The 20,051-nt window shown below is 42.8% G+C and overlaps 1 protein-coding gene across 2 annotated transcripts in view; it reads left to right on the forward strand.

Moving 5' to 3' along the window:
• The window catches only part of ammecr1 (AMMECR nuclear protein 1), a 32,346-nt gene that overhangs the window by 7,236 nt on the left and 5,059 nt on the right, over positions 1-20,051 (forward strand). For both annotated transcript variants that reach the window (XR_008355819.1, XM_053478309.1), the window contains exons 2-5: positions 6,568-6,678; positions 16,037-16,151; positions 19,254-19,344; positions 19,594-19,690. Coding sequence is in view for 1 of the 2 variants with exons in the window: in XM_053478309.1 (XP_053334284.1) it covers positions 6,568-6,678; positions 16,037-16,151; positions 19,254-19,344; positions 19,594-19,690 (414 nt within the window). In the remaining variant the exon portion in view is untranslated. The remainder of the gene's footprint in view (positions 1-6,567; positions 6,679-16,036; positions 16,152-19,253; positions 19,345-19,593; positions 19,691-20,051) is intronic.

Genomic DNA, 20,051 nt, shown 5'->3' on the forward strand with positions numbered 1-20,051 from the left:
AAAAAGTGAACGAGCGGGTCCAAGCACCTGCGCCATCGCCACAACCTGTGTGCTTTGATGACATGTCATGTCCCTCAATATGAAGTCTCTCAAGGCCCTGTTTTTTTTTTTGTTGATCCGAGCAGCGATGCCGCAGGTGACTTGGCCTGGTGGTTAATATCTTCAAAAAGGCCTGGATAATTGCTTTAAAAAAAATCCATAGTAAAACAGTCGAGGCCTCACACACTGTGACGTCCGTACAAAGACATCAACACTCATCATAGTGAGGTGATGACATCATAGTGCTGATGTCATAATGCTTATTCCAACATATCGGTGTGGGTGGAGCCATTAGGGAGCGGTGTTGCTTCGGCTTCACGATGATGTTTTTCTTTTCTTTTTCCTCGTCTCCTGTTAGACTAGCGGCGACTCATTTTCTCATAGTAACGAGTTCAGTGACGAGTCTGAGCGAATCCCAGCTGTTTGTGAAAAGCACGAGTTTGTTTATCCTTGCAGTGTGTGTAGTCTGTGATTACGGTCACGGTGTTAAAGCTACAGATTCATTCATTAAGAAATGAAAATAAAAACGACGGAAGAAAAACAGCACTTGAAGTTGTTTTATTAATTTACTCCGAACGTTTCCTGACCAGCTGCTGCAGATCCATTAACCGTGATTGAGATTTCCTCTGCAGTCGGGGTCACGGCTTTGCGCGCTCAGCTCACAAAGCTGATTTACATCATATATATATATAATCAAAAAGGCTTTCGGTAAGTGTGGACTCTCATCAGACGTTATTTCAAAGAGCACTAATTTATGAAACAACCTTTAATATAACCTTCCTTTACAGACAGACTCTGTTTGTGAGATCTAACTGTTTCAGGATCCCTTTTAGCCTAGTGTGTGTGTGTGCAGCTGCCGGCTCAGTGACACCATTTCTACACAACCTCCATAGCACAATGGCAACCTTTTATTGCGAAACATAAACCGAACTGTCGAAGGGTTACGAGAACAAAATATAAAAATTTAGCATCTTACAAACAACACATCGCTCTGATACGATAAAATACTCCCACACTGCGCGTGTCCACGATGTCGCTGTTATGAGAGGTCTTACTCACAACACCACCTACTGGAGCCTTCATCATACTGCAGCTGATGTCTGAGTCAGGCCGCCGCGGCTAGACGACACCGTACAGACCGAGTAATCTGATTGGGTGAGAGGCGTTCCATACGTGCTGATAATAAATGGTAACAGCACTGTGATGTTTAACTGTGATGTTTGCTGATTGATTGATTCTAACAGAGTGAATATCAGCTTATTTGAATAAATCAGTTCGTCACTAGATGGGGTGGTTTATTTATTTACTTATTTAATTTATCCCCCTCTCTCTATCATTTAATACAGTATTTTGTATTGTGTTTACGTGAGAACGACATCCCAGTGAAAACTCCCTGCATTTCTTGTTTTTTTTCCTTTCCTTTTTTGACACTGATGTGATTGAAATTGTGTAAAAAGTTTGAATGTACATGTACCACAGTGCTGATGATATTTGATATAAAACAAGACGATTCTTATTTCTTTAATTTGGTTTAGATGTGATGTTGTAAAGCGTCTCTGTAGCTTTCGATGTGTTTTTGGATCCTGATCGTATTAATACGACTGTGTGCGGGCGGCTTTGTGCTGTAATACCTGTAATATCCGTCCTCACAAACGTGGTAGTACAGTGTGTTGTCTGTACATTTCTGCACTTGTGTATTGTGTTTGGTTAAAGTTCGAGACCAAGTGCTGGATATGGAGACGTTTTTGTATGCACATCATATTTACTGAAAATGTTCATCCTGCCCCGCCCCGCCCCCACCCCTGGCTGGAAAACCCAGAGCCCCGAACCCTGAGCATTTAGTAAAAATGTGTCACTTCATTTCTTAAATCTAAAAACGTTTTAAAATGCTTATAAATTTGCTCGAAACAACTAATGAGGTGTAACAAAAGATTAGTAACTAGTTAATTTATATGCATACATTTCTTTTTTAAATAAATTCAAAAACTGGTAAAAATCTCATTACAAGCAGATGATTTTATACTTATTATGTATAGCAAGAACAATTGTGCAATTTTAAACATTTAGATTTTTAAAAGCCCGTGCGTCTCAGCTTGACTTTACAAACTCTTCATTAATGAACAAGAACACGTCAAAGATCCGGCCTTCATCAGCTTTGTTTAAATCTTTCCCCTATTTTACACACACACACACACACACACACACTAGTTGGAAGACAGGAAGTGAGAAGCTGTTGGCTGAAGCCCGGTCATGTGATCAGGTCTCAGTTTAAGTGCACTGGGATTTCTTGAATTAGCGCCCTATTTATAGCTGCGCACTCGGTGCGGAGAGGCGGAGCTTCACTGGAGCGGGGGCGTCTTTCTCTCCTCCTCGGTTCTACAGTTTCGTCTCCATTTGACGTGTGAAGTGAACTCTGGGCCGCGGGTCACCGTACCGAGCAACTGAATCAGAAGCAGATGCTGTGACTTTCTGAACATGTTACGACCTCCACAAAGCCCCTGCATGCTGAAAAAAGTTAACTAATCCACAGAAGAACAAGAGGGGCCTTCACACACTGACGTCATAGGGCTGATGTCATAGTGCTTGAGTCCTAATAATCCTTAGAAGAACAAGAGAACCTTTCACACACACTGATATAATGGGGCTGATGTCACAGTGCTCAATATATCATCACTGCGGGTGTTTTTTTCCTCTCAACATGATCTCTTTCACATAATGTTCAGGACAACACGATAGAACGCTGGTCAGCATAATAAATAACAAAAAGTCACACGACGCTTTTCTGATTTATTTTTGTTCAGATTGTGCGATCGATCTGTGTAGACTGAGTGGAAAAACCTTTTAAAATATTAAATCTGCAATGATGTATACTTTAAAAAATGCTCTTAACTTTTAGAATAAAAACAATATATATCCAACCATATATATGGTGTGTAATATATGTATGTCTGGCAGAGCAATGGAGTAAATGGATTGTTTTTTTTTTTTTTTGCCATACCGCCACACTCAGGATAAAAGCTAGCATCATGTTGCGCTAGCTAGCACAAACCCTGGAAAGCTAGCCTATAGCCAGGAAACGTGACAGTGTGATTCTGTTGGTTCAAATTTGTTTTATAATTTTTTTTTTGTGACGTTCCCGCAGTGCCGCTGGGGCTCAAACGTCTTCGTGTCCAATTTATTTCCCGCAGAATCAGATTCAGGATCGAAACGCACCTCATGTCTCGGACTGTGTGTGTGTGTGTGTGTGTGTGTGTGTGTGTGAGATCCGTACCCGTGTTCTCACCTGCAGGAAGTGAAAAACAAGCAAATCGTCCAAACCTGTAAAACTTGACATCACGGTTTGGTTTTGAGGTTGTGTGTTTTTGTAGTCGTGATGTCACATGACCGAGAGACGAGCGAGTCCCGTCCGGGCTGTGGTGCGTGTTAATCCTTTGATCCTTGTTTGTTTGTCTGTCCCGAGATTTAGAGGTCAAAAGGAAACGCCTGATGATGAATTCCCGAGCACTCTGTGTTCAGCGCCGCACAGCTGCATGGGTTTTATTTTTAATCATCTTTACTGATAAAGTGCTTTTAAAAAGATTTTTTTTTCTCTTCACGTTTGCAGAGAGTCTGAGTGATTATTACGGATCTTGAGATCACAATCTGGTGGGAGTTAAAATTAAGCCCGTTCCCCCCCTCAGGGATTTCAGCACGTTTTACAAAGCTCATGTTTTACAATTATGTTGTTCAAGTCACATGACCACGTATCAGAGATGTATATCTGCGAAAGTGACTTGACTGAGAACGGGCGGTTGGTTTTAGATGCTGTTTTAGAGGACAGACACGTCCCTCCACGTTAGAATTAGATGAAAGTCACGTGTGATGGTTGAAAAACAATCTTAATTTATTGAATCAATCGCGGGTCATAACGAACATTCTGAAACGTCAGGATTTTATGATGCGTTTTTAATCATTTTTAACAAAAGAAAAAAAATCCTTAGATTGTTGTTTTTTTGTGAAACGGGCGCGGCCTTACAATGTTTCATCACACTGAACATCACATACACGTGCTCAGGCGGACACACTCGCTCGTGTGTTTGTGTGTGACGGAAGTCTACAGGATGGCAGATGTCGAAGGTGTGCAGTAAGAAAGGAAGCTGGGACCCGTGTCCTCCACCCCTGAGTTCCTTCCTACATGAACTCTCTTCAGCGCTTCGGCTCAGGAAAAAAAAAAACCCTAAATGTTTCTCCTTTAACAACGCCCAGTTCTGTTAGTTTCCGCCCCCTTTGATATACACCAGCTCACAGATGCACGCGTTTGGTGCGAGAGAGAGAGAGACCACGCCCCTCACACCCTGCGAGCATGACTGATTTAGCTCGCTCAGACCCGTGGGATTCGAACTTGTCCTTCCCCTCGTGTTCAGAGTAGAGCGTCAGGGGATCTGACACAAGACACGTTTCCACTTGAATTAATCCCGCTTGTCTGTTTTCTCACACACACACACACACACACACACACACACACAAACACACACACACAGAAAAAAAACACACACACACAGAGCTCCTGATGTACGCGTCACTCTCTCCTATTTTACCTGAATAAACACTTATCAAATCTGTTTTTGTTCTCGAGTTTCAGCGTGAAATTAAATGAAGCGTTTCAGCTTTACTCTCGCGCATCAGGTGGAAATGTTCCCTTTTTTTTGGGGCGGGGCGGGGATTTTGAGCCTTTTCCGCTTCAGGAACATGGGTCACATGACGCAATATTAAAGTCGTTGGCTGACGAGGGCCTTCATTTTATTGGTCATGATGGTATTTTATAAAAAATAAATTAATGAAAGAATAACGACCCTGAGCGTTTCCTGGTTTTGATCTTAAGGGTCAAGCCAAGAGGGGCGACGGGAAAGTAAAAAAAGAAAAAGGAAAAACAATAGAGGCCTCGGACACACCGACATCTGCACTATAAAATATCAACACTCTCACAGTGAGCTGATAGTCACCATGATGTCATAGAGCTGATGACGTAGCGCTTGGGCCCTAAGTACAGTTGCATCAGTATCATCGCGCTTCTGTTTTTTTAAGATTCTTTTGTCGCAGATGTACACCAGGTGTGTGACGTTGTAGCTTCTTATTACATCACATGGGTTTAAGGAGGAAAAGAAGGGGGCGTGGCCTGAACTCCAGGGCATGTTTACTCTGTAGCTGCGGGCGACTTCTGAGTTTTTCTGACTTTAAAGTAAAAGTTTTTCCCCCTGCTCAGGTATTTTGAAGTGTGTGTGTGTGTGTGTGTGCCCGCTCCAGAAGGCAGGCAGCGCTGCTCAAACCGCTTTGCTCTCTGTTTGACGGTTCGTGCAGTCAGCACTCTCCACGCCTCGCTAAGCGAACGCGCCGCAAAAGACGCCGAGGTTCTTTTTCTTCTTTTTTATGCCCGCGTGTTCCTCGTGCTGCTGAATCATCAGGAATAAACCCGAACTCCAATCGTTTCTAATCCGCCGGAGCTGCTCTTTCAGCGCGTGTCCAGAGTGCAGCGTTCAGAAACATCCATCACGCTGGAGTGAAGGTGCGGGTTCACAAACGCAGCCAGATGTTCCTCCGGATGCTGAACGGAGCGGCTTCGGCACCTTGGTGACCAGATCACACGTGAAAAACCATGAGGAGACGCGTTTATTTATGTTCTGTTTGCTCGGACGGGCCTCGAGCGAATCGTTATTGTTCAGTATCTAGTGTGTGTGTGTGTGTGTGTGAGAGATTCAGTTTGTCTCGATTGAGTTATAAAGAGACGTACATGTACTGATTAAAAAGTGCAAATATTTACAGGTGAAACATTCAACCTCTGATCCTTCAGACATAATTAAATCTTTCTTGTACTCTGTGTGTTTGTGTGTGTGTGTGTGTGAGAGAGTGAGAGAGCAGCAGCCGGACTGTAACTCGAGCTCCGGGTTTTTATTACCGTGCTGGTTCTGATTCAATAGTGTTTCTATAGTAACGGCTCGTTTACTCGGACAGTGGAGTGTGAATAACGTTTCAAACGCGCGATAACTCATGTGGTTGGGTTATGATTATTATTATTATTATTATTATTATTACTTTTTATAATGTTTATGTAATGAGTCTCCGGTGTCGGTCTGTTACTTTAGAATGTTTTTCAGCTGTATGTTCAGGACGGACGAGTTTAACCTCCGACCCCTCGGTAACACAACAAGCCATGTGTAGAGAGAGAGACAGTTAAAGGGAGAGACAGAATCGCCACAATAGAGCAAGACAGCGAGAGTAAGAGGGAGACGTACTGAAAGGGAGACAGACAGACAGCTAAGTTGGAGAGACTGTTAGATCTATCACTGATCAGGACATATTAAGGCGGGTCAGTAAATACATTTCTGTATGTCTCACACCCTGTTTGTTTTGCGCGCACACACACACACACACACACACACATGGTACTACCTGTTTAAATCTGTGTTTTGTAAATGTTGATTATAAAAAATGTTATTTATATTTCTGTAGTGAGTTGTATTGACGAGTAATTTCCCCCTCCTCTCTCCGCAGCCCGCTGTTTGTCACGTGGAAGATCGGCCGGGACAAGCGGCTGAGGGGTTGTATAGGTACATTTTCTGCCATGAACCTGCACTCAGGACTCAGGGAGTACACCCTTACCAGGTACGCATTTCCTGTTCACTTCCTGTTCACTGTAACCCCGACTCATTTGGTTTATCACTGCAGTGTTACACTAACAGACATCATCCAGGCAGAGAGGGGGCACTGTTCCCCTCCGGAGAGGATCAGCTTCCTGTTTTAGTCTTTTTACTCTCTCTCTCTCTCTCTCTCTCTCTCTCTCTCTCTCTCTTTCTCTCTCTATCTATATATATATCTATATCTCTCTCTCTCTCTCTCTCTATATATATATATATATATATATATAAACACACACACCCCACTGGAGGGAGAGAGAGAAAGAGACGCGGGGGTGAGGAGGAGTAACACACTCGCGAGACCTTGTAAAGATGGCAGGGTTTTATTTACTTCTGTGCCACTGTATCCCACACTCTCTCTCTCTCTCTCTCTCTCTCTCTCTCTCTCTCTCTCTCTCTCTCTCACACACACACACACACACACACACACACACACACACACACACACACACACACACACACAACATTTAAAGTTGAGACACATGAGAGATGAGACGTTGGAGCTCAGAGTGATGAATCGTCTGTCTGTGGGGCGTCTGTTCATATGGGGGGGGGGGGGGGGAGGGGGTCTGTTCAGGGGTCCATCAGGACGAGGAAGAAAAAACAATCAGTCCAGCAAATTTTTTTTTATTAAAGTTTTTTGATGCTTAATAAAAAAAAATGTAATTATTAAAATGTTTTACTAGTTTTAAAAATAAAATATTAATGTTTATAATATATTTGTAATATAATTCAAACTTTAATAATAATTCAAGTGTAACAAATAAACAGTCTAAAATATTAAATAAATATAGAACGTTTTTTAAATTAAATTAAAACAATAAAAAAATATATAATTTTTATTTTGTCCAAATTAAAGTAAAAGGTGTAAGATGCTTGGGCCTGATGATCGGTATCTATATTTTTAATTTAAAAATACACTAATTTAAAAAATGGTAAGGTTTTTATTTTTAATTTTTTAAATCCATCCAAATTAAAGGAAAGACTGGGTCACTGAGAGCTGCCCAAGGAGGTGCAGGGTGTGGGGACGCGTCTCATCACTGTACTAAGCTTGAAGTCCATTAGTTTTTAAAATTTATTACAAGTCCCAGTTTGACTCGAACGCCCCCTTGTTGTGATCTTAAGTCCAAGTGTGGCGGTCTCGGCTTCGCACACTGGGATGCTCCCAAAATCAGTCCGTTAGTGACTGTGCGGAGAGGAAGTGCTGAAAGTGGAGCGAAGGTGAAATACGCTGGCGCTATTTGCAGACTTGGAGATGAGACGCTGATTTCAACACACGCGCACGCACACACAGTTGTCAACAAAACCCCTACTGAGAATATAAATGCTCTCTGACCCCCCCCCAACTCCCCTACGTTCCTGATAACACGCCAAGTCACGTTTGCACGCGGCATACCCGTTTACGCGACGTTCTGCTCGTGATTGGACAGATAAGGACTAACAGCGCCAGATTTTTCCCCCCCACAAACAGTCAAAAAAGTTCTTATTCATCTTGCGTCCCTTCAAATTATAATTTTTAAAAAATATCGTACAGACTCGCCAACTTTACAGGTTTATTATATGTATTATATGTTGTTGGTCTTTCGGCTGCTCCCGGCAAGGGGTCGCCACAGCGGAATATCCAGTCCGCACAACAGCTTGGTACAGGTTTTACGCAGGATGCCCTTCCTTACGCAACCCTCCCATTTTATCCGGGCTTTGGACCGGCACTGCATTCATTGGCTGGGAAGTTTGGGCAGCGGCTGTATTATTTATGAAAACTTGTACAGTAAAACCTCGGATTGCAAGTAACGTTGTTTGCCAGTGTTCTGCAAGACGAAAAATATTTTAAATAAATTTTGACTTGAAAAACGAGCAAGTCTTGGTTAAGAACTTTGCAGAACGTCGGGCATTCACTCGCGGCGGCACACAAAAGCTAACACCTCTTCTCACCCACGAGTCAAACCTATTGGTGAGATCTGGCTCATGGATTACATAAATTGTCTGAATAACGGATTATAACTATAACTGTGTACTTAAATGGCAGACATAGTGCGTTAGATTACTCGTTACATCAAAAAAGTAATCCAAGTACTCTAACGTTACTCTGTAACACCTTACACACAACACTGATTAACATCTCATACACTTCTATTTCAGTAGTTTTTTACTTTGTACATACTGTAAATTTCCCAGCTAAGGTTTCTATTTGTATTTCTATAATTTCATATTTTATTACTTTATATATTTTAGGTATTTTAGGTCATTAACACGTGCACAATATGGTCAGTTTATTAGAAAATTCCCTGGTCAGGTCCTCTCTATAAACACACACACACACACACGCACACAGAGGCAGGTTTCTCAGCTGCTCCAGTAATTAGGGAAGCGCTCTCTATCCTCTGTAGTGTTGTTGCCCTTTCGAGCCGCTCGGTTCTGCGGTAAATTTCGGTCCGGGCGTCGCCACTCCGGCACATCAGGAGAGAGTTCATCCTGCAGATGCTGTCGAGTCTCCTGCTTCCTGTGACACACCCATAGGCGCACAGAGTTTAGACCAATGATTTATAAAATCTAATGTTTTGTCTGATTTAAAAAAAAAAAAGTGTTATGAGTCACATGACATGAACACTTTCTAAACAAGTTCTAAACCTTAGTGCTCGCAGCCCTCTTTGATCTGTTTAATAATGTTTTTTAAGTACATGGAATTGTGATGCCTTTTTGTAACTTTTTAAGCAGCACCACGTGGGGTCACGACCCCTAGTTTCCCGATTGTGATGACATCACAGCTTCTGAGCGGCTTTCTGTTTGCTGTATAAATAAACCCCTCTGTTTAAAAGAGAGACTCTAGCAGTATTCGCTCGTATACACATAATACACACACACACACCAGGAAAAACCCTTAGAGCCACAGGGAGCTTTGGTGTTTAATCCTGCGCTTTAAAGAGAGGGAGGAAACACTGATCAAGTTGTTATATATATATACACTGTAGTTATTAATATCCGATCTAATCAGAGAGTGAACGTTAGAATCAGGAAGGAGTCAGAAATGTAAATCAGGCTTTTAAATCACGCCGTGCCGCGCTTTTTGTAATGAACGGGAAAGCTTTTAGAGTAAATATCAGAGTGATATTTCTGCACGAGCGACGTGTTTATGCGCGACCATCATAAATCTGCCAGAACTTCATCATCGTCATCATCTTGTCTTAATGTCAGAGTTTCTAGTTTCCCTTTTAAAATCTTTTATATTCTGCACGTCACTCTTGTGGTTCAGCAGACCAAGCTCTTTTAGCTGCTCAAGAGCGGCGTCCTGAACCGCGTGACTCCTGACGTTACAATCCCGTATCAGAGGAGCGTCAGGTCTGTTTCTGCAAGTGAAGGTATTACGACTTTCCAGAGAATACGAAGATTCTCCTCGTGCTGTCTTAAAGCGGAACGCTGCTGCTTATTCGAGGAACTCGAGTGACACTGGACGCCTGGTTAGTGTAAAACAGACGCTCACTGTTAGAGCCGCGCGAATATCCTCCAATGTCATTTGATCGGTTTTGGTTAAATCAGTTTATAGAGTTAAGAAATCAGTTTTCGATCCCGAATCAATTCACACCTTAATTATTTCAGTAAATTGATAATTTCTTTATAATACAGTGCTACTGAAAATGCAAACCGCTTCCATCTTCTTCTTTTGACTTTTTGTGCGGTTGGTGCAATACTGCCACCTACTGGACTAGAGTGCAGAGCAGAAAATCTGCATTAAAAAAAAAAACAATTAGCAACAGACATTGTTACAGCATTTCAGTTTGTTAGATACCTTATACTGGATAGTTTTTAAAACCTGAATGAAATTTAGCCGCCTGAGAAACAAATCAGACAGTAAACATTAGTGTGACTTAAAAATCACAAAGCTCCAAAAATCCACCTGGACTTGAATGTGTTTAACGTCTTTCACTTTCTGAACGCTGCTGAACTAAAGCCGCAGGCGTCAGTCTATGAGTGTGTTCTCACACACACACACACACACACACACATGCCTGTCAATCATCTCCGTTTGTCTTGTCTGGGTTTTTTTTTTTTTTTTTTTTTTAGGGAGATATACATTTGGGAGAATTTTTTTTCTATTTTTTTTCTTTTAATGTTAACTCAGAAGTCACATGACGTCTGGCAGTCTAATACACAGTCATGTCTAATTTTACTAATTAAAATGTTATTTGTTATATACACTGTATGATGTGCAGTGAGACGCTTATACGACCGCCTGTGACCTAAAATGTAAAAAAAAAAAATACTGTGTTTATGTAATAAGATAGAATTGAAATAGGAGAGAGTGTGTGTGTGTGATGTGTGTTGGTTATACAGGATACGTTACAACCAAGTGCAAATTGTTATATATAAATAATATAATAATAAACATAAAGTGATGTAATTAGAGTAAATATTACAGGATGGTGTGAGAGAGCTGCACAGCAGGCATGCACTCGATACACATGGCTAATGGAGAGAGAGAGAGTGTGTGTGTGTGTGTGTGTGTGTGTTTAGCAGCAGGACGTCCTCGTCTCCTCTCCACGCCGTGTGCTCAGGCTCCCTCGTGGCGTCGGTCTGTCGTCTCGTTTTGTGTGAAACGGACATAAAACCAGGACGACGTCTCTCAGGGCCGAGAGAACCGTTCGCTTTTGGAGTTGTTTGTTTATTTATTTACTTGGCGTAATCTGTGATCACCTGTAACGCTGTGTTCAGGCATCATCATCCTCCTCTCCTGAGGAAACCCCTCGCGCCGTGTCTCCCAGGGGCGTGTCTGGGAACTTGAAAACAACGCGCTAAAAGGTTCGAGGGGACGCACGCACGCACACACACACACACTCGCACGTGTACACACTCGGACATCTGCTCGGACTGGCCGGATCTCATTGGAAGTTTCTCACGCGAGTTCCCTATTGGCCGCGTTATAACTGCGTTGCTGGGACGTTGACCCTGGAGCCGAGGTCACGTCTCACTGCAGGGCGTCCCGATGTCCCTGACGCTCGGTTTATCATCTTATGACGATTATTTAATTATTATACTAATTATTATAAATTATTCCTGTTTTTATTTATTTATTTTTTTATTATTGGTTCTGGGCCTGTGCTCCTCCTCCGCACTTCTAATGCACTTGGCGCTCAATCGAGACTTTCCTCTTAGACATGAAGGAATTCTTGTCTCGTTCCAGCTGTCCGTCGTGTCCAGGTCAGAGTTAAAGTCCAGGAATGTCGCGATCCCTAAAGACTCGATGTTCAGCCAGTTGTCTTAAAGTCCTCTTCAGGACGCCGTCCCCGCTCTGCTCCAGCACGGCGTCGATGAGTTCTGATAAGCTTCGATCCCGTGTCTCTCTGAGTGGGACACGCCCCTCGTCTTTAGGGTTAGAGAAGCTCAGGTGATGAAGCAACACTGATCAACTCTGAGTCACACTTCGTTTGGTGTAATAATAAATCGCCAGTTTGTCTGTAGTTAAAACACACATCTGCTGAAACTTCTGCTTCTTCTCTTTCTCTCTCACACACATCATGGACGTGTTTGTAGGAGCTGCACGAGTTCTGCTGTTTAAAGTATTATGGGAAGAAATCAGGGAAGGTTAGGAGTCTTTGGAGTGACGGCTTAATCCTGAACAACTCCTTGATGAGTTTCTGTAAAAATAACGATCCGTGGAGAGGTGTGTGTGTGTGTGTGTGTGTGTGACTGTGCTCTCCACATCAAGGCTCTTGTATTATTCATCTCATCAGTGTGAGAAGTGTGCAGGAGTGTCTGTAGAGACTTGCGTGTGTGTATAACTCTAGATGGTTCCTCCACCCTTCTGTTTGGATGACGGATCGGGTTTGACTAGGCAAGCTGTCAGGGTTCGGAACTTTGTATCGTCAGTACACTCGTGTCGTTTATATTATTTTATGGAAATCAAACACAACAATGAGGAGATTGTTTTAAGGTGTAGGACGTTTTGAAGTCGTACACAAGGGTGTGTACATAAAGCTCCGCCCCCAGGATTTACACTCGTTATAATTTTATAATCGCACAGAATTTAGCTCCGATTTCTTAAAACGAATCTGAATTTGTAAAAAAAATGAAAAGGTTTATTTCCCCTTTAAAGTGCTGACGCAGTGGAGTACGGGACTCTGGGGGTCGCTGTAACTCGATCCCTTTGAAGCAGAAGGTCAGGACCGGGGCGTGGCCGAGGTCAGAGCGCGTGACTCCTGTTTCCCAAATCACTGCAAAGTTGATTGTTTTTAAATAAATGTGTTTATATTTTTATTGCGTTTAAGTTGGTAAAATGTTGCTGTTCCTTTATAATCCTGCAGGTGGAGCTCTAAACTATTCATACAGCAGCACAGCGTCCTGAGCTAATTATTTAGAGTTATAACAAAATCTGAAAATAAAAGGGTGTGTGTCTGTGTGTCCCGGGGCTCAGTGCTCGCAGAACTGAAGGGATTTGAACGTTCACGCTTTGTGATGGAGCTCCAAGCGCTAGACATCACACACACACACACACACACCGTAGATACAGGCAGCCTCCAGGTACGAACAAGATCTGTCCTTAAAGGTCCCGTATATTACTGTTTCTTTAACAGGGTAACACGTCTCTGAGCTACACCTGTGTGTGTGTGTGTGTGTGTGTGTGTGTGTCTGCGTGCATGCCCCAGCTGAAACATCTCTGTATTTCAGAGCCAAGCAACAGGGCAGGGGGAGGGGCTCCTCATATATGCTGTCACATTAGGGGGTAATCGAATCGGCGAGTCCCGCTGGCGCTGGTTTTTAGCTGCTTTATATGGTGTGTGACGTCCCCGAGTGTGAGAGAGACCCGTGTTACAGAACAGCCGTAACGGTTATCTGTGCCACTGGTCAGAAAATGTCCGTGAGGGGACGTAGGGACGAGTGCGGAGCCGTAACTTAGGGTGCTGGAGGGAACGTCGCTTTCTCTGCCGTTTCCATGCGGGTGAACCGAGAGATTAATTTTACAACTAAACACTTGTTCAATTGTGGTACAACTCTGTGGTGTTAAATCACAGCACCAGCGCTGGGGCAGGACTCGTCCTCTTGGTAGTCTTACCCCCTCTGTCTGTGTCTCTCACTCTCTCTCTCTCTCTCTCTGACTGTCTCTCTCTCTCACTCTCTCTCTCTCTCTCTCTGACTGTCTCTCTCTCTCACTCTCTCTTTCTGACTCTCTCTCTCTCTCTCTCTCTCTCTGACTGTCTCTCTCTCTCTCTCTCACTCTCTCTCTCTTACCGTCTCTCTTTCTCCCTCTCCCTGATGGTCTCTCTCTCTGTTTCTCCCTCTGTCTTTCTATGTCTCTCTCTCTCTCTCTCTCTCTCTCTTCTTGTCTGTCTCTCCCTCTCTCACTGTCTATGTTTCTCTCTCTCTCTCCTTCTCTCTCTGACTGCCTTTCTTTGTCTTTCTCTCTGTCTCCCTCTCTCACTGTCTATGTCTCTCTCTCTTTCTTTTTCTCTGCCTCTCCCTCTCTCACTGTCTGTCTATGTTTCTCTCTCTCTCCTTGTCTCTCTCACTGTCTCTCTTTCTGTCTCTCTTTCTCTTTCTCACTGTCTCTCTCTCTCATTGTCTCTCAATCACTCTCTGTATCATGTGAGATAAGAAGTCATTTCCTCTGATGGAACCCTCGGCTCTGGCGTCTCTAATCTCTCCACTTCCTCCCGCTGTGGTCACGTTCATCGCGCACGTCTACAGTGATATTTATCAGACGCTCATTTTGTGAGAAGAATGAAACGTGTGTGTGTGTGTGTGTTTCTGAGACTTGTGGAGAGCTCCACACATCTCCTCGTTCGTCCCCGAGTTCAGGAAGTGACGACAAATCAAAATGGCCGCTCACATACGGCAGGAGCGGTGACCTCTGCAGCACCTCTTAGCTGTAAATTTCTTACTGCGTACACACACACACACACACACCTTACAGTGTTGGAGCAGTCAGAATACACACAGGTACACTGCTCACCTGTACACGTCACTGTAGAGCGCAGTTCTAACTCACGGTAACCTCCAGGACGCATCGGTGCTTATTTTGTATGTTTGGAGTCATAACGCCGAGATTCGTGATGTAGGCAGCGTTGATCTAACGGTCCGATCAGAGTGAACATCGCCACTTCAGTCCTGTAGGTGGCGATATCGCACCAACCGCTCATAAACTCAAGTTTAATGTTTCACATTTTTTAAATACAGTTTCTAAAGCACTGACACTGGAGACTCCTTCCATAAATGTTACATAAATATGTTTGACATTATTTACGAGTTTTCTTTTTTTTTTTTTTACTTTAAACCCTTAATCTCTAATTAGTTCGAATCCATGTGAACGAGATGTTGCCACGATAACCATGCTGTCCAATGATGAAGGAAATTAAGCTAGACCTCCGGTTCGTTTCTTTAACGCAGAAATGGTTCCACGTTTCCGTTTCAAATTAAAAGCGAGACACTCGTCCCCTGCGAGCCGACGCCCGGTTTAAGTGAAGTGAAGGCGACAGCTGTACCCCTCTGTCTCTGTCTCTCCGACACCCAGCTTTCCTAATCTTCACACCATCTCTGCTGCTGTGAAATGAACCTGTGAACACAACGCTAACTTGGTGTCGCCGCGGCTGCGGGTTCAGCGTGCGGATGTTTGTCAGAGAAGAAGAAGAAGCGGGAGGATGAGGATGATGATGATGGTTCAGTACTCGTGGTTTATCTCAGAAGAGCTGATTCACATCCCTACAGCGTTAAACAGAACGCTCCAGCTCGTTAGCAGTCTGTCTCGACTCAAAGTAGTGGCTTCGCACGTTTTTAGAAGTGATTCACACGTTCGAGGAGCGCTAAAGTAAAGCTGTGCGTGTTGTGAAAGCGAGAGCCAATCAGATGCGTTCCCATTTCGTGCGCAGCAGATTCCTGAATCCGTAAACACGATGATGTCACTTTCATATACGTCGTTCCGTTGTGTGTCAAATCCAAAATCTGCTTTATGAAAACACATGCGGTATAAAATTAGCTGCGTTTCTCCTCACTTTGTGTTTTCCAACCCGTGACTCCTCAGAGCGTTTCTCCTTCGCAACATGGTGACGGTCTTTATTCTCTTTGCAAGGGTGGGTTGTGGATCTCATCTGTTGTTTGCATGTGCGCGTGTGTGCGAGAGAGCAGATAGAGCGGGCGTTTCTCGCACGCCGTGATGCTGAACAACATGAGCGGCGGTGTAATGGAACCAACAGGAACTGAAGCAGAACATCAGATCATCGGCGGAGCCTCAGTCACGTCTCGTTTCTAATTAGTTACATTAAAATGTTATGGACATGATGCCCTGTCGTCTCTAATAATCCTCCCCCTGTCTCCCCCCTCCCTTTTCTCCCCTCCCTCAGTGCCCTTAAAGACAGCCGCTTTCCCCCGATGACGAGGGAGGAGCTGCCGCGCCTCTTCTGCTCAGTGTCTCTGCTCACCAACTTCGAGGATGTTGGTGATTATCTAGACTGGGAGGTAAGACGTTTAACACCACCGAACATGAACAGCGCCCCCATGTGGACATCGTCTGAGTGCTAGATTATTATCATAAATAATTCCACATCACACTTTTCATGAGATCCTCATCTTCTCTTAAACCAAATCTTTATCTTCCAAAAAGGCCACGCCCGGTATCTGATGAAGTTTCTGATAAAGTTTTATGCATAAATGTTGCATCGTTTTAAAGTAATCTCTTTATTGTGTTTTTTTTTTACCATAACTTTTTTTCGCGTTATTCTTGTTATTACTTAAACTTGTTAGCAATTCTATACATCATGATCTTGAATCCTGTTATGTTATAAGTTATGGTTGATGTGATATTCCAGTCGTATCGGCGAGTCCTAGCAAATTGCATGTTTTTATTAACTGATAATTGATCATGTTCTTTAGCAAGAATTGATTCATCATTAATAATTAATACCCATGAAATCCAAACAATTTAGTTAAATACTCCAACAAACAAACAAAAAACTTGAATTAAAACTATAAGACTTTTAAAGGTCCCGCTCCCGTCTCTCCGCGCTCTGGTCTCTAAAAATCCTGCTCGATGCTTGAACCGCAGGTGCGCCCTCTTGTGGTGAATAGGGTAATAGACACCTGAGCTACTGAGAAATATCATGCAAAACAAAAAATTCATTATTAAAAAATAAGCAAAATTAACAATTAGTTCATGATTAGTCATTAACATCCTTTATGACAACTGTTTTTGTTTATTTTCATGGTTTGCAGTCGCACCTGTGTATGATTTGTTTTTCATTTTTAAAATTTGTTTATTTTTACTAATACCTAAATGAGACTCTAACGAACCATTTTTACCGCTAATGAGCTTCTATTATAGTGCAAGAGACGCCTTCAGGGGGTGTGGCCTACACAGTTCTAAAGAGCGCTTCACTTTAAGATTAGAAAGAGTTTCTCTAAAATAATTTTTTTCCTTGAAAATAAAATGAGTCTGAGGCTGTTCCGTGTCCTTAAGGAACAAAACATTTTGAGAAACAGATTTTGATTCCATTTGCACTTTAATCTCTAATCAGAATTAATGCATATTTATGAAACATTAGCATATAAACATCTCCAATGAGGCACTTACGGAGCGGCGCGTTATAGCCGCGAATGCTGGGGTAATTATGTGTGTTGGCTTCAGGCACGTCTAGCGCGCGTGTGTGTGAGAAAGTGAGACAGGTGTGTGGGCGATCCCCGGGTTGTCCTGCAGTGTGTGTGTGTGTGTCCATACGGGACGTGAGCTGAGAGATAAACAGGCTGCAGGATGAACTTTCACTGATCCTGATGACGCGGCTCGATCGTTATAAACTAATCGCTCAAAAACCTGATGGTTCTGAAATCTGATTGACTGAGCCTCGTCGAGTTGTTACTCACCTGCGATGTTTTACTGTGATTTAAATTTTTTTTTATCTTTGCCTCGCTCACTCACCACTTATGGTTTGACGTAAAATGAAATAAAGTGGACACTTAAGTACGCCCGGAGGAGGAGGAGGTGATGAAGACGATGATGATTGAGGATCACTGTTTGATCACTCAGATGTTTGTCCTGTTTGACCCACACAAACCACTTCATGAGAGACAGATGTTTCCTCACCCTGAGCTCCTCAGTCTTACCCAGAATGCATTGCTGCGCTGGTTTCTGTTCTGCTAAAGCCTCACCAGGCCTTAGACTGTTTACTGTAACGGTCCTCAGCACAGTCCCTCCTCTGCCCGAACTCTGTGACCTGCTGAACACACGCGCTCTAATCATCGTGACGCCGTCTACACCACGCCGTGTGTGTGTGAGCTCGCGCTGAAGGACCTGCAGTGATCACTTTACTCTGAAATGCAGGCGAGGAAACCAAGAGTGAGGACAGACGGCTCAGGACACACACACACACACCACACTTTACACATTATTCACACACTACCCACGCTACACATTACATATACACACTAAATTCACGCATTATGTGCATACACAGACATATACACGTAACACAAGTTATACACACACACACACACACACACACACACACACACACACACCAGTCCCTCTGATTGATGCAGTGTGTTGGACGCCAAGCGCTGATTCACTCTAAAGTTTAATCCCCTAAAGATTAACTCCTGAGATTAAAGATGCTGCTGTGCATGCTGAGGTCCGGTGGGCAGGAGGGGGGCACTGGGGGGGCAGTAGGGTGACCTTCGCTCAGCTCCACAGTTTAGGATTTTAATTTATTTTTTACTGAATTGTTGGAGGCCTGTGAAGGATTTGTATTTTATCTCTAATCTCATCTCTTTTAGTTATTAAGGTCTCAGATGTTCTTTATGCTGTAAACCTTAAAAGCAGCCCTTTGACTAGAAATCTCACCGATCTGATACAAAGGAAGGAAACTCAAAACTCAGCAGTGGATCAGACGCCGGAGGAACGGATCAGATAACGGATTCTTTAACGAGTGGGCGGAGTTAGAGGCGCTTTCGTCTTACTGGGATTTATTCTTCTCTTTGTAGAATCCGTTAAATCTTCACTACAGCATTTTTTGGATAAAAGAGTTTAATTATAAAACGTTTCTTAAAGACTTTAACAAGAGAAGACTTAAAGACTTAACGCTTCTTAAAGACTTTCAACATCAAGAAGATGTGTACAACAATCATAGGTCTCATCATTTAGCATCAGGAGTGTGTGTGTGTGTGTATAAATGTCTACATGTCTAAGGCTTAGATATAAATGTGTGTTCATATTTACATAAAGAATAAACTGCAGGTATAAATGGTTTTACAATAAACAGCTTAACCGAGGTCAGGTTTTGTAATTTTTTATTTATTTTGTTGTGATTTTGTTTTTTAATTTAGGAAGTTTATATCTGACTTTACCAAAAACAATTAAATAAATAATCCATGTTTATTAAACCAGTGTTTTGCTCCAGGTCAGAGAGCCTCGCTGCGTTTTGAGTCTAGAACCGGCTTTAGACTTTCAAGATCAACAATAATAAAAAAAAAAAATAAATTAAACTTTCCTTTGTACATGAACAACTGCAAAAAACTTTATTATACAAGAAGCTAATCATCTCAATAATCTGTCTTCCTCTCCCCCTGCAGGTGGGTGTTCACGGCATTAGGATAGAATTTTTCAATGAAAAAGGATCAAAGCGCACCGCCACCTATCTGCCAGAGGTTGCAAGGGAGCAAGGTGAGATTTCCCCGTTCCCCTCACTGAAACCCGTTCCCCTCACTGAGCGATGAAAGACGTGACCGGGGACGGGGAGTCCATGATCTGATCTAAAGCTGCTTATAAAAGAAGTTGTTTGAGAATAAATGATTCTGTTAAAGAAGTGATTAAAGTGAGAATCTCTCACGCGCTGCGTCTGAGCGCTGACGTCATAAACACGTTACACTTCACACCTTCACTCCTCCTCCTCCTCTGCTGTGCGCTTCGCAGGATGGGACCACATTCAAACCATAGATTCCTTACTGCGAAAGGGAGGATACAAAGCTCCCATCACTAACGACTTCAGGAAGACCATCAAACTGACCAGGTGCGTATGGCATCGCTCGGGGAGCCCCGCCTTCATCCTAAAACTTATCATCATCATAATCATCATCATCATTATTATTATTATTAATATTATCATTAATATTTAGGCTTTGTCTCTAATGCTGCTACTACTAATAATAATTATTGAAACGACAGTAAACTTGTATAATCACTTTAATGGCTGAACTGTGATTTAAAATATTTTTGTTACAAAAGACATGCTTAGTCACATGACTAGGGCTTATGGTAATTAAAGAGAGAGTCACGTGACCCTGGCTCATTATAATATTTAATGTATTTAAGTAACGTTACTATTGTGACTAATCACAATTGTGCATGCGTGTGTGTTTCTCTCACCGAGC

The sequence above is a fragment of the Clarias gariepinus genome, chromosome 19, assembly GCF_024256425.1.
Source record: "Clarias gariepinus isolate MV-2021 ecotype Netherlands chromosome 19, CGAR_prim_01v2, whole genome shotgun sequence".
Lineage (NCBI taxonomy): Eukaryota > Metazoa > Chordata > Actinopteri > Siluriformes > Clariidae > Clarias > Clarias gariepinus.